Consider the following 13,305-nt stretch of genomic DNA (forward strand, 5'->3'; position numbering starts at 1 on the left):
GCTAGTGGTAATTTTTTTGATTCTAGAGGACTTACTCTGGGAACCTTCCAAAGATTTCTTCCGAGTTTCCTTTCTCATGCATTTTGACGGGTGATAAAGCATCTGCAAACTGACTTATGCCTTCTATGACACTTCACTTCATCAGCATGCTTAAGAATTCCATTTATTTCCATTTATTGAAATGCTGTGGAACTAATAAGAATAAAACAAACTAATCTTTTCAGATGTACAAACTTCTCTTTTTGCAGCTTAAATAGGTTTTCAGGTTGTGACGATGTTTTATTTGTTAAGAAATGATATTGTAGGTGATTTTGAAAGGTGAGCGTTGTTTGTTTGGGGTGTTTAGATGTCACAGAATGGAGGAAGAAAAAAGCCCAAAACAGTAGTATGCTGCGTGTTGTGGAATAAAATATTAAAATATTATAAAACAGATATAAATACATATTTTAATAAAATGAATATTATAAAATATTAAAAATGAAATCAATTTTCTTGTGCAAAACATAATGTGTGTATATATAGATGTTTACCAGGCACATCTCAGGTTTACATATATGTATTATGCTAATTTATGGCTTTGCCATTTGGAAACCATTATAGATGATATTCTGATTATGTAGTATGTACCCATAGAACGCTTTCATTTTGGTGTGCAACAAAACAGAAACATTCACAACCTAGCTCTTGTGGGGACAGAACAGGGACTCTTTAGTTTATATTCCCTGCTAAAGTTAGCCAGATACCTAATGCTTTCATTTCTATACATAACACACTGGTAGTACTTTCTTGCCTTTGAAAATATTTTTCTGATACTTGATCACAAAGGAAACCTAGATGTGAAAGCATTACTATTATTATTTCATTTATTTTGATAAATAAACACCAATATGGTAAATATTTCGGAATACAATTTACAGAGGTTAACGTTTTAACAGAATGAACATTCATTATTCTATGCTTTTGTTGTTCGATTTGCTTTTCTAAGCAGTCAAATTGTTTTTTTGTGGAGTGTAGGGATAGTGAAAACAGCCTATTTAAAAAAAAAAAAAAATTTAAAAATGTGTTCATCTTGTATTTGACTTACATTGAAAGATGTACTAGGCAGTGAAATGAGACGTTTGTAGGCTCATCCCTCTTTAAAGGTAGATGATTAAATGATGTTTAAACCACATTTTAATCATGGTTTCTGAGAAATGATGTAAACAGTGGCTGGACCAGAGAGAGGAAATGTCCTGTTTACTTGCAAATGGTTGTTTGCCATTATATAAATCACCTAGGGTGAGTCAAGCCAAAAGGGGGAAGCAGCTTCTCTTGCACGCAGCCTCTCGTCGTAGCTCCTCACACAAAACCTTACGGAACAACGTTGGCTGTTCAGCTCTTCTCCCCTAACTGGGGAACTCTTGTAGCTACCACACTAACAAAGTAGTACAAGATGAGGGATCAATTTGCAGTCTTTGCCCAGAAAAATGATCGCATATAAAAACAATTTGTAAATGGGGCTAAATTAGCCTCATTTTACTGTAAAGACACATTCTAGGTCTTTCTGATGTGTGGCATCATGTTGGAGAAGACAGTCTGAGTCTATATTGCTGTTTATCATGAAACATGTTACATAATTTGTATTTTTAAATACTGCTTATTTTTACTGATTATGACCTATTCTTGGAGACATTGCTCTGACTATAACGATTGTAAATGCTAATTACTTTCAACTACAGTTAAATGGTGGAATGATTTGTTTCAAAAATATTCTCAATAATGAGCTTCAGTGGTTCCACTTAAAAAAAAATTTTTAAGTTCTGGAAAGCCTTCTGTGCTATCCATCAAAGATTTATCTGATAGTAGAAGTGTAACTGTGTAGAAGATACTGCTGTAATTGTCTAGTATTTAGCAGTTCATTTTGCAAAATTTTCATTTTACATATATATACATAAATATATATGTATGTATGTATTTTTTAATTCACCTCTGTTCTGCTGAAATGAAAATTGAAATGTCTGTTGAGCTAACAGTTTCCTACCCGTTTCTTGTGTTGTAGCAGTAGCACCACCACCAGGTGGAGGAGTAGTAATGATGCAACTAAATATACCTAACAATCCCCAGCCTCGGAACCATTCACCTCCACAGTGGAAACAGAATAAATATTATTGTGATCATCAAAGGGGGCAGAAGTCCACAGAATTTAGCACTTTAGACGGTGCCACACAGGTATGAGGCTTTTGTTTTGCTTCCTAGGATGGCTTATGATTTGCATAAATTGCGTCTTTGCATGTCTTTTAAGTTCTTTTTGGGGAAGTAAATCTTTTCTGATAGTGCTTACTATAGCTATTTTAACTTGGCTTCCTGTGTTGGAATGGTGAAGGTATTGTTTAGCTCATTCAACAAAAATATATATAGTGTTTAAACACTAACTTGTTGGCATTATCTTTATTGTAGTTGCAGCATAGTCCTCAACTAGGTAGTCCTGTCACCTCACCGACCCAGTCACCAGCACCAGCTCAGCTGTCGAATATGAAGAACATCCGTCCCACTTTAACACCTCTTTCTATTGTGCCCCAGTTTTCTAGACCTTTTGTCCCTGGACAAGGTATATTTTCAGTTAACTAAAATGTGTGCTTTCTATTTGAGTTTCTTTTATTAATTTACATGAGGACTTTCTGATAAACAAGTTCACTTTTAAGTGGTAGTCCTTTTGAAGAAGGATGAGAATTAGGTACTCTTCACCATGTACAAATTTACCCTCATCTTTCTGCACTGATACCATATTCTCCAGAGCTGTGATCCCCCTGTTATTGGGAGAGCTTTTGTAACCCACTAGCTCTCTCACATGCAGAATTCCCCACTTCAGCACTGTAAATCTTAATAAAATGTTTGCTATAATTTTGCTTTAAGTTTTAACCATAATTCAAGAACTCCACATACACAGTTACAAAGGAGGCAATTTTAGAGCTACAAAGATAAATAATGTAGGACAAGCTGATCTTAATCAGGTGGATGTTATTTCTTGAGGGAAAGGATACAGGAATTGTGATGTTAAGATAAATGCTCTGCCAAACTCTTTATTTGTTGATGATGTGCTCAATCAAACCACTGCTTAGGTGTGCATTCATTCCTTTCTAGTAACACCCTCATGGTAGGGCTGGAACCTCTAGCCAATACTGCTGCTATTTCAAATAGTAATAAATAGTTCTGTTATCCATCTCTGGCTTCTCTCACCCAAATATGTAAGAAATTCCTTGTGGAAGAATTTCTGTCCTCTGCTGCCACAATAATAGAAGAACAGTAGATAAAATTATCAGAGATGTGAAAATTAGTTATTTAAAAAAAAAAAAAAACTTTAAAAAAAAAAAAACCATGTCACTGACCAAAGATGTCTCGATATAGTTGCTAAGCTCAAAACTAATGAGTCTTATTTTACAGAAAGGTCTAAGCGAAAGAAAGTAAAGCAAATTACAGGAAAAGAATTTTGTATATCTTCCTTACTGATAAAACCTTATTTTTGTCTTTGTTTTTTTTCCTGCATAGTCTTTACATAATTGCCCTGTGTTCCATTTTTATTGCAAAAATTCCAGATCGCCTGTTATAAAGTTCCTTTCAATTTCAGAATTTCTTTCTCAACTTTCTTAATCTTTTGTTATAATTACAAATTTCTATTCAATTGCCTTGTGGATCCTTGGAGCAAGCGGGAATGTAAAGATAAACGTCGCACTCATCAAGGATATAACCATGCAAATGGTTAAAATAGTACACCAAGAGGAGCTTTAGCCTTATTAAGCTCATTTTGAAATAACAGGAACATAGATAAGACTGCAGAGAAGGAAAATTTCCATTTTTTCAGTTTAACTTCTAAATATAAGAAGCCTGAAGCTTGTACCTTTTCATCTTACGTGATGGGTCCATGCTTACTGTTAATTTTTGAAGCGCTCTTATTTAATCACGCCAAATCTTAATCTCTTAGTCTAGCCAAATTTGCTACTTTATATGTAATCATTCTGCTTTCTCTTCTGTGTAAGATACATACCTTAAGAGAATTTTGAGGAAGTTTTCATATTACAAGAAAAAAAAATTCTAAATACCTCTCTCTTTAAGGAGATGCCAGATACCCATTGCTTGGCCAGCCCCTGCAATACAATCCACCATCTTTATTACGTGGACAAGTAACAAGCCAACAGGTATGAAAGAGAACGATCTCCTGGCAACACTGAAGAGAAAAATTGAGGACTGCCACTGTAATAACCAGAAACAGGGGAATACATTATTGCACTAGAAATGTAATTAACTGGAAGATGGCTGCTTTTCAATACAGTTTTACTCTGTATTGATTCTTCCCATTGTTTTTGTTTGTTTTTTTAAAAACAGTGAAAAACATTATTCTGAAATTTATCTTTTCTTAACCTAAATGTCAACCTGCAAAAGAAGATACAACGCACAGTGTAGACTATGAATTTTTTTGTAAGGGGTCTGCCAGCAGTTCCAAAAAAAATCACAGAAAGAACATGTGCTAAAATAAAGGGTTTTCTTTCAGTTTTATTTGTGTCACAACTTAAAATAAAAAAAAAATGGATATCTCTAAAGAAAGAGCGTGGGAGGGTTTTTTAAACTTTTTTTAAACAGGATGATTTTTCATCCTGTTTTTTCCTTATGAAGCCATGACTAATAGCAGACCAGAAAATCTTCTCTGTACCATTGCTGTGCAGTTTACTTTCCAGACGCTTTTCTGCACCATCTCTAACTGAGCTAATCTTGAAATTTTAAATACTGATGCATTGTCATTAAAGTACATGATTTATATCTATCTGTCCAGTGTCAGCCTGGAAACAGACATGGAAACAGGGGAAAGAAGCCAGCAAAGAAGGCTGCTTCAGCAGATCTTGGTGCTGGAGAACCAGGTATAGAATTGCTGATTGACCCAGTCCTCCAACAGAATGGATTAATCAGAACAGAGCAGAGACAGCGGACATGTATGTAGGGTGTGGTAGTGTCCTTTTAATTATTACTGTTGTTATTATCTCATGTGGTGAATTATGGTGATGGGCTGGGGATGTAACAAGAAGAGCATAGGTGAAAAAGAGGCAAGAATGAAGAATGACTGGACAGAAACGGACAAGGCAAACCCTGGAAAGATAAGGATGGAGAGGAAGAAGACTTGATCAGGAGAGAGAGGGAAAGAGGGTATTTAATGGAGAAAAGTGTTGTTCTGAGGGCTGGGGGAAGGACTAGAAAAGATAAGGATTGGACAGGACTGAAAGGAAAAAGGTCCTCCAGTTTACTGGACATAATACCAAAGGTCAATACCAAAACCTTTTTCTATTCTTATATTAAATATACAGATCCCTCACTTCCTTTTACTTATGTGAAACCTGAAATCATACACAGCTTGTGCTCCCCCTTCTGATATAAATAAGCACATGGATTTTGGGGAGCCAGTACGTCTACTGGTGACGTCACAAGGCATACTACCCAGTAAGGAAATGTTTGTCCAGGATGCAAAATGCTGAGCTTTGTTGTAGTTTCTCCGACTAGAGCACCTACAATTTAGCTCTTTGGAGATGGTAGAAATGTCATGCAAATTAAACTTGACATGTGCTATCTTCAGATCTTTACTGGAAATAAATTTTGTTCCCAGTGCTACCTATTGGTAACTTTTTGCAGAATGTTAAGAATAAATCAGCTTTTTCTAACAATTTATTGGGCAAGACTGTGAGAGAAGATAAGAGTAGTCTGCCAGTGATGTGTGAATGTTAACGGGCAAGTGAAACAGATGGTAGTATCAGTTCTCAAACCTGCTGCAAAACTTAGTGTCCAGATTTTCTCCCCCCCCCCTTTTTTTTTTCTTTTGAGGGGTGTTTTTCTAGTTGGTGTTCTCAGCTTTTATTTGTACCCTTGTAACTGTAAGCAGTGCTAAGCGTGAAGGCAAAAGGCTCTCTAAAACACCAGAAATTGAATGCTTGTGTATTTGACATCAGTTAACTGGAGATGGGAGACTGCATTTACTCATTTTCTGTTGTGTTTTATGTATCTTAAGTACAATGAACAATTTTAATTTAATGCTCTTGTTTCAGTTGTGGGAAAAGTTTTAGAGATTACTGAACTGCCAGAAGGAATAACTCGTATGGAAGCAGAAAAACTATTTGGAGAACTTTTTAAAGTTGGTGCCAAGATTCGGTGGCTAAGGGATTCCCCGTGTCTACAAACACAGCAGCAGCACCATCGTCGTCACTGTGGCAGCGGAGATAGTAATGCGAACACTGAGCCATCCAAACCTAGTGACTTGGCCTCCACTTACACGGTTCTAGCTACGTTTCCTACGATGACGGCTGCTCAAAATGCATTGAAGAAACAAAGTAGTACCTCAGTTAACAAGTTCAGGCTGAGAACAAGCAAGAAGCACTACGACTTTCACATTCTGGAAAGGGCTAGTTCTCAGTAGTAGTTACATCAGTGGACACTCAGCCTTTACTACTTCCATGTCCTTCTCTCCTTGATTGGCTTGATGTTATGGGGTTTCTGCTCTCTTCATAGAGACTCCTGGGATGTTTTGTCATATGACATTAGCTGTTGAAGAATAACCCAGTGATCCAGCAAGATGAAGAAAAAAAAAAATACAGAGTTAATCCCAGACAATAGCAAGCAATCATCTTTGAGACAGAAAGGCAGCTTTCTATAAGGAATGCTGTTAAAATGCCCCCTACTTTTATAGTAGTTTTGTTTTATATTTCTAAATTCTTGTATCGGATCCAAAGTTCTATTGTACAGCAAACGTTCATAACAAATTCCCATGTTCGGATTTGTATTTTATAATCCCTTTTCACAGCCAGCACACAGCTATCCGCTCCAAGGGAGGAACCTGGGGGAGCGGGGCGGGGCGGGGGGGGAGGAAGAGAACGTTTTCAAGGAATTACACTCTGTTTTCTAGGAAACTACTCCAAGTCTTCAAGTTGACCTGTTCCTCTTCCCTTGTGTGTGTGTGTTTTTTTTTTTTTTTAAAACAGTGTAATTTTAGTAACTAGTTAAATCCTTAGGTGTCTCTTTTCTTTTGAGATTCATTCAAGCAACGTCAAAAGAAATTACAAATTTGTGTGTACCCTTGAAGGATTTGCTTCTGATTCAACAAGTTTCATAGGTATATAAAGGGGAGTATGAATAGATTAGAAAGAATGTTCACAGAATCACATTTTAATATTTCTTCTTTTTAGCAAAAGTGTGAAGAGACTAAAATGTATCTTCAGAAGTGACAAAACGTTTGCACTTTAATTGTGTTCCCACCAGTATGGATCTTCCTCTTCTTTTTCACGCTAAGATAATTGTGTTTGATAAGTGCTGGAACCCTCTTTAATGGTTTAAGTTTTCATCATTTGCAGAGGATCACTGGACATCAAAGGACTCATTGCACATACAAATGAGACAAGAAACCTTTTTTCAATTTCTGTGTAATTTGCAAGGCTGTACAATGTGTGCTGATGCAAGCCTTTTTCAGTTCAAGAAAATAAATGTTTACAAACACAAACTTTTTCAGTGCACTTGTTTAAACCTTTAGGAGTCTCCTGAAACCTGGATGAACATATACTGAAGAGTTAGGAACCCTTTAAATTTGAGAAAAGGGAAACTTTGAAAAGTTTGAATATTTACAGTGTTTTCAAGAACCACTGTTTCTGGTCCTTTTACTGAAGTATTTAAGTTATCCTCTCCTTTGACATTTTTAAATGTTTCCCTATATAAGTAAAAAGAGAAAGAAATTGATCAGAGACTGTAAGGGACTGCTCCTGTTTCTTATTTTTATCACAGGCACTCACGTGCTGTGCATCAGTGAGTGATGTGCTCTGTTCACTTGCAGCTGTAGTTTTGTAAAAGGTAAATTTTGTAACTTTTGTAAGCCAGAAACTCAAGGTGTAAGTTATGTTTTAAAACGTATCTTAGATGGGAAAATATGAATTCAGTTGCCCAAACTAGCATTAATTTTAATCTTGTGTACCAAAAATTCTGACACTGAACAACCAAACATAAACATGTGAAGTGGCAAGAACTGTCCAATGCATATTTAATTCCTTCATGCTTAACATGATGTAAGCAGAATCAAAATACTCAGAAGAAAACGGATTTGCATGGGAACACTGTAGCCTAATGGATTAGGCAGATGAGACTTGATTCTGCAAAATGCTGTAGTGGCAAGTATCCACGTGACTAAAGCTAAACTTGCGCTTAGATGCTCTGCTGAAGCAGAGGTAAAATGTTCAGCGTCAAGCCCTCAGTCAAAAGACAAATCTATTTATCCTTGTCCATCTTGCCAATTCAAGTTCACTTGCTGCTCCTTAAATGAAGAATCCTACCTGAGGGATAGATATAGTTCTGCCTCAGATTGGACTGCTGTAGCTCACTGTGTCCATGACCAAAGATGATCCAAACCCTGGGCTCTGCAGATTATGGTATGCAGAGGGGAATATTATAAAGAGAGAGAGAGAACATCACTACCAATCCACAGGCTCCATCATTCCCTCTTGCCAAATTCCAGCACTAGCCCAAGATTATAGTTTTAATCCTGTAAGAGATTTAACAGACTAAAGGTCTATAATAACAGTTGCTCACAACCCATAGAGACAGCTGCCTCCTGTCACTAACAAACTCCATGACAAGATTTGTTATAGAAAATGGAATAGATATCGGACAGTTTCTATCTATTTTGAATGACCTAAGAAGAGAGAACAACAAAGCCAAGTATTTCCAGACGATGCTGCTTGACTGACTTTCCTGTCATAACCAAAGAAGAAAATGTAATGAGGAAAGAGGTAAGCATGGAGAAAATGGAAACAATCCAAGCAAAAGGAGGGAATGAATGCAGTGATTATGAACAACTCCCAGGAAATATTTAATTCTTACCAAGTTAAGTTGTAAAGTGGAGTGAAAGTTGTCCTAGGAAAAAAAATTATATCCCTTAATAGGTTATTTGTATTCTAATCTTGAATCTGATACCCGCCTACTATTACTACCGGCAAGTTACCATTTCTGAGCATCTGTTTTTCTTTCCGTTAAATAGGGGCAGTTACGTTTTTGACCTGGACGTATTGCTGTGAGACGGGCAGATATTCACAGGATTTTAGAAGCGCCAAACGCCACCAGTGTCAAAAGCAAGCGCAAAAACTCATACATTTTTGTTTTATATTCTTTTGTTCGTTCCTAATTTTTTGTGGCATTTGGTCCTGTCTGTGGTAACTGAGCAGGGTTCATGAGACGTTAGCTTGCAAACTCATCTAACCAAGACCAACAGTACTTTCCTGGATTTTACTAGTCTTTCTTACTGCTTTTCCCCCTTTTGGTTCATCAAAACACACAAGCCCAGGGATTACATACAAAAACCGTGGAACTAGATTTGTTCCGTAGATTTGAATCACGTTCTAGAAAGCAAGTAAGTGTACTTCATGGCATGAAATAGACGTTGTATGTAAAACTTGGGTTCTCAGGTGTTCTCAACTAGTGTTCTGGTACTAGTGTACTTGAGTTTCCTGTCTGTTACTTAACACTGTAGCCATTTTTAAATAATGACAGAAGGAATTAAGTGAGGATTTACCTTATATTGCAGCAATACACATTTCATTTGACTAGAAGCATTTCTTATGACTTTTAAAAGCTGAAGGAAAAACAATGGAAGAAACAGAAAACACAAACAAAATTGGTAATTGCCTTGTACAAAGAAGGCTACTACTTCTTGATTTTAACTTGTTAATTAATGCAGTATTTTTTCTGTATAAAATGCCTTCCTGAACTTGTGAACGGATTTAATATTATTTGTGATGGTAAACTGAAAATGATTGTTCAAAATTAAGAAAAATAGCCTTGTTTCTGGAAGCACTCAAAGACATGCACATGAGGTTGCGTTCAGGCAAATCATAACAGCACAGCTGAACAATCTACTCTCTCTCCTCACTGCTGCCGCACTAAAGCCTCACGTTCTTTGTAAGCCTCACGTCCGGTAAGACTGGATTGATAAAAAGTGAAACGTAGATAATGTGCATCTTGCCTCTTACCTGAAGCTTCTCACTGTGCAAATTTATTCTATTTTAATGTTGAAATCCTTCTCTCTCACCCATGCATGCAAACTTGGAGGAAGATGACCATAAAAAGGAGAGCACTGGTTATGATTTCAGTGCAACATCTACAAAGAAGGAAATCTAGCACTGTGGTGGAGACTGAAGAATCTATAGCACGTAGGTGTTTCTACCTGTAAACATCTCTAATCTTGCTGGGCTTTTAAAAGACAGAGGCCTCTATGTTGTGTTTCAAGACCCAGATGGGCATAGTGGCACATAGATGGGAATTTAATTTTATCAAAGTATGAGAAAAATTGTTTAGCTTGAGGAATCAAAAAAGGTACATGCGTACCCAACATGCCTTTCACAGTAAGACAATTTTTTTTTCTCTTGCACTATACAAATACCTCCGTATCCTTTTCCCTCTCTACTGATGCAAGCCATGTCTCTCTCAAGGTGGAGTAAATAGCCGTATTTTCATGCTTTGACACTTACTCGTGCCTTAAAACTTTGTATTTGATGTGCTGGTTGTTTTGAGCAATCTCGATGTTCTGTTGTTTGAGTTAATCTTGTACTAACTTGTTTAGATGTCCAGGAGGAAGTCAGAATTAAAATTACAACTAACTTTTGCAAAGATATTTTTAGCTTGATCATGTATTTTTTTTTCCTTAAAAAATTGGTGTGGGCTGTAATTTCCTCTATTTAGCCCTGAGGCAAAGAATGTTGATAAAAAGCTTTGGAGAAAAGTGAACTACTTTTACGTGAGTCATGAAAAATTATTCTAGCTAGAATTTTTATTTTAGTCTTTATTTCTAGCTCAGAAGGACTTATTCCAATCCCTTCAATGTTTCTACTGCTCAGTCTTCCTGAGGATTGATATTCTGCCTCTATTTAAAATAATTAGTCTAGTTTTCAGTGATCAGGTGAGCACTCACTGAAATCCTGAACCTACTCACATTTAAAATGTTTGGATTTAGAGTATTTTTGGCCAGTGACATCAACAGGTATAAAAAACTGCTGAAGTGCAGAATGTTAATGTTACTTCATTTTGGAAGCCTTAATTCTCAGGTGTAGACCAGAACCCATAAAAGGGCCTAATTTCCAAAACTTTCTGAAAATTCAGTCCCTTTAACTCCTCTTATTTTGCAACTTCAGGGCAAAGTCGCTATTCAAATTTGAAAACTTCAGATACAAGGTCTACTGTAAATGAAGTTGCCTTTTGGCTGACTTGTGAATGTAAGCAATTATGTTCCTATCGTAACGAGCAGGAGCCTTCTTTTAGTACAAAGGCTATCTGGTGTGTTTAAGCTTGTAGGACTGGAGTTTGGACCTGACTCTCTTTGGCAGCCCTTATTAACAAGGTTTTTGTTTTTTTTTTTTTTATCCTGCTTGTAACTCCTTGACTTTTTGTTATGTTTGCTCATTGTCAAAATTGGTCAGGTTGAGACTGGATCTTGCTTAGAGATGTTTAAGGAGCGTTAAAATTTGGTCTAGGACCCAAAAACTTTAACTTTTCCTGGGTGTTTTTTTGTGTATGTGTTTTTGTTTTTTTTTTTTAATTTATGTATCAGTCTTACTGGTAATGCACATAAGCTCAGTCACTATATAGGATGCATGCAACTGTAATGAATTGTTTTTGCACTTCTGAAGAGAAGTCTGGATGTCAGATGAAGACTAGTGCTGTAAACCAAAGAGCTATATAGGAAAATCTGTGTTTCTGATAGTTGTATGGTTTCCAAACTGGTCCAAAGTATAAAAATAAAATGTGCTGCTGGGTATAATGCTTAATATTGGAGTTTATTCTTAATTCAGTTCCTGTGCCTCAGGTAACTGAGAATCTGCATTAGACCAAAACCACAAGGATTAATTAGAGAGACTAGTATGCAGCATAGCCTTGCCCTTCTCATGGTTTCTAAATTGGTTATCCTGAGGAATAGCACTATTAAGTATGCTATATTAATCTACCACCCTGATTTACAGGTACTGGATGACTTGTCTTCATGTGTTACCTCAAATTCTTTACCATTTTCGCTTGACTTAAACTGATACCTGGATTTGTTAATGGACCGTTGTTTAGTGCCAAGTAACAGTGCAATTAAAAAACAGTAATTCCCTAATAATCCAAGTAGTTCTAAACTTTTTTTTGGGGGGGGAGGGAAAAGTCTCTTAAAATGTAAATGGGTCTCTTGCATTTTTTTCCAAACTCGCTACAGAATTCAAATTTGTCCATCTTAACAAACTAGCTGAAATTTTACAGGAGCAAGGCATGTAATTTCAGTCAAACTTGGCTCGACATGTTCTGAAGAGTCTTAGACTTGCAATAGTGGATGCTCTGGAGGTGGATTGTGAGGTTTCTTCTGGTGTTCCCAGATTGCTTGTAATAGCAACATTGTGTAAGCCAGGTGGATGTGGGAGAGGCCTTTCAAACTTGCTTAAAAAAAAAAAATCAGGAATTTACCTTGATCCATGTGCAATTTCCCTTTTTTCCAGGGATTTATGTATCCCCTTTATAGGCATATACACGTAACAGGGATGACTTTTTGTTCATCTCTGCAAAAGATATGTTGTTTAAATTCATACCATCCAGACTATGAAACGAGACCTTTAGCACTGCTCTTTAATCTATTTGGTGCCATGATGAAAGAAATCACAAGAACGGCCCTGACACCAGAAGCGCTGCGCGGTGACAGCTGCTCCCCCCTCCAAGCGTCCTGCCCCAGTCTTGCACGCAGGTACAGCAACTTACCCAGTGAGCAGCACTTCTGTGCAACTTGTTTGCCATGTGCTGCATCTTGAAAAATACCACGTGTTTGGTATGCTGTTGCTAATAGTGATTCACCCCATTTCACTACAGCTTCTTATCTTTCCTTGTTGTCGTTACCTATTGATTTTTCTAACTAAGCTCCTGGTGAGGCGAAGTACACCTGTCAAAAACCTTCCAGGCTGGGAGCCTGTACTTTTTCTGCTTGTTAAATGTTTTACAGTTACCCAGGAACACATATCCACAGCCCTTTCTTGGTGGCAGTTTTCCTGAAAATCTTATGCGTGGCATTCTTCCTAAAACGTTAACCTGGGGGTACGTGGAAGAAAGAGCGGTTTTCCTGTCACCGGGGCAAGTCCATCCGCGAGGCCACGTCGCCAGCTGTGTCCTCTCGCTCGGGCCTTGCTGCGGGGGGCCGAGGCGGGGGCGCCGTTTCGGGCCGGCACCGGGGCCGCGGGCCGCGCCACGGCTCGGGCGGCCATTTTGTGGCGGGGGCAGAGGGGCGGCCGCAGCGCGGGGGCA

At 37.5% G+C, this 13,305-nt stretch overlaps 1 protein-coding gene across 24 annotated transcripts in view; it reads left to right on the forward strand.

The window, feature by feature from the left end:
- Positions 1–10,660, forward strand: part of R3HDM1 (R3H domain containing 1) — a 58,010-nt gene extending 47,350 nt beyond the window's left edge. For 14 of the 24 annotated variants that reach the window (XM_009677378.2, XM_009677387.2, XM_009677382.2 and 11 more), the window contains 5 exons: positions 2,039–2,208; positions 2,437–2,587; positions 4,090–4,172; positions 4,805–4,961; positions 6,063–10,660. In XM_009677378.2, the coding sequence (XP_009675673.1) occupies positions 2,039–2,208; positions 2,437–2,587; positions 4,090–4,172; positions 4,805–4,961; positions 6,063–6,430 (929 nt within the window). In that variant the 3' untranslated portion in view covers positions 6,431–10,660. The remainder of the gene's footprint in view (positions 1–2,038; positions 2,209–2,436; positions 2,588–4,089; positions 4,173–4,804; positions 4,962–6,062) is intronic. The other 10 variants (XM_009677384.2, XM_068949230.1, XM_068949224.1 and 7 more) reach the window with 3 other exon arrangements.
- Positions 10,661–13,305: the final 2,645 nt, after the last annotated feature.

Source organism: Struthio camelus, chromosome 6, assembly GCF_040807025.1.
Source record: "Struthio camelus isolate bStrCam1 chromosome 6, bStrCam1.hap1, whole genome shotgun sequence".
NCBI lineage: Eukaryota > Metazoa > Chordata > Aves > Struthioniformes > Struthionidae > Struthio > Struthio camelus.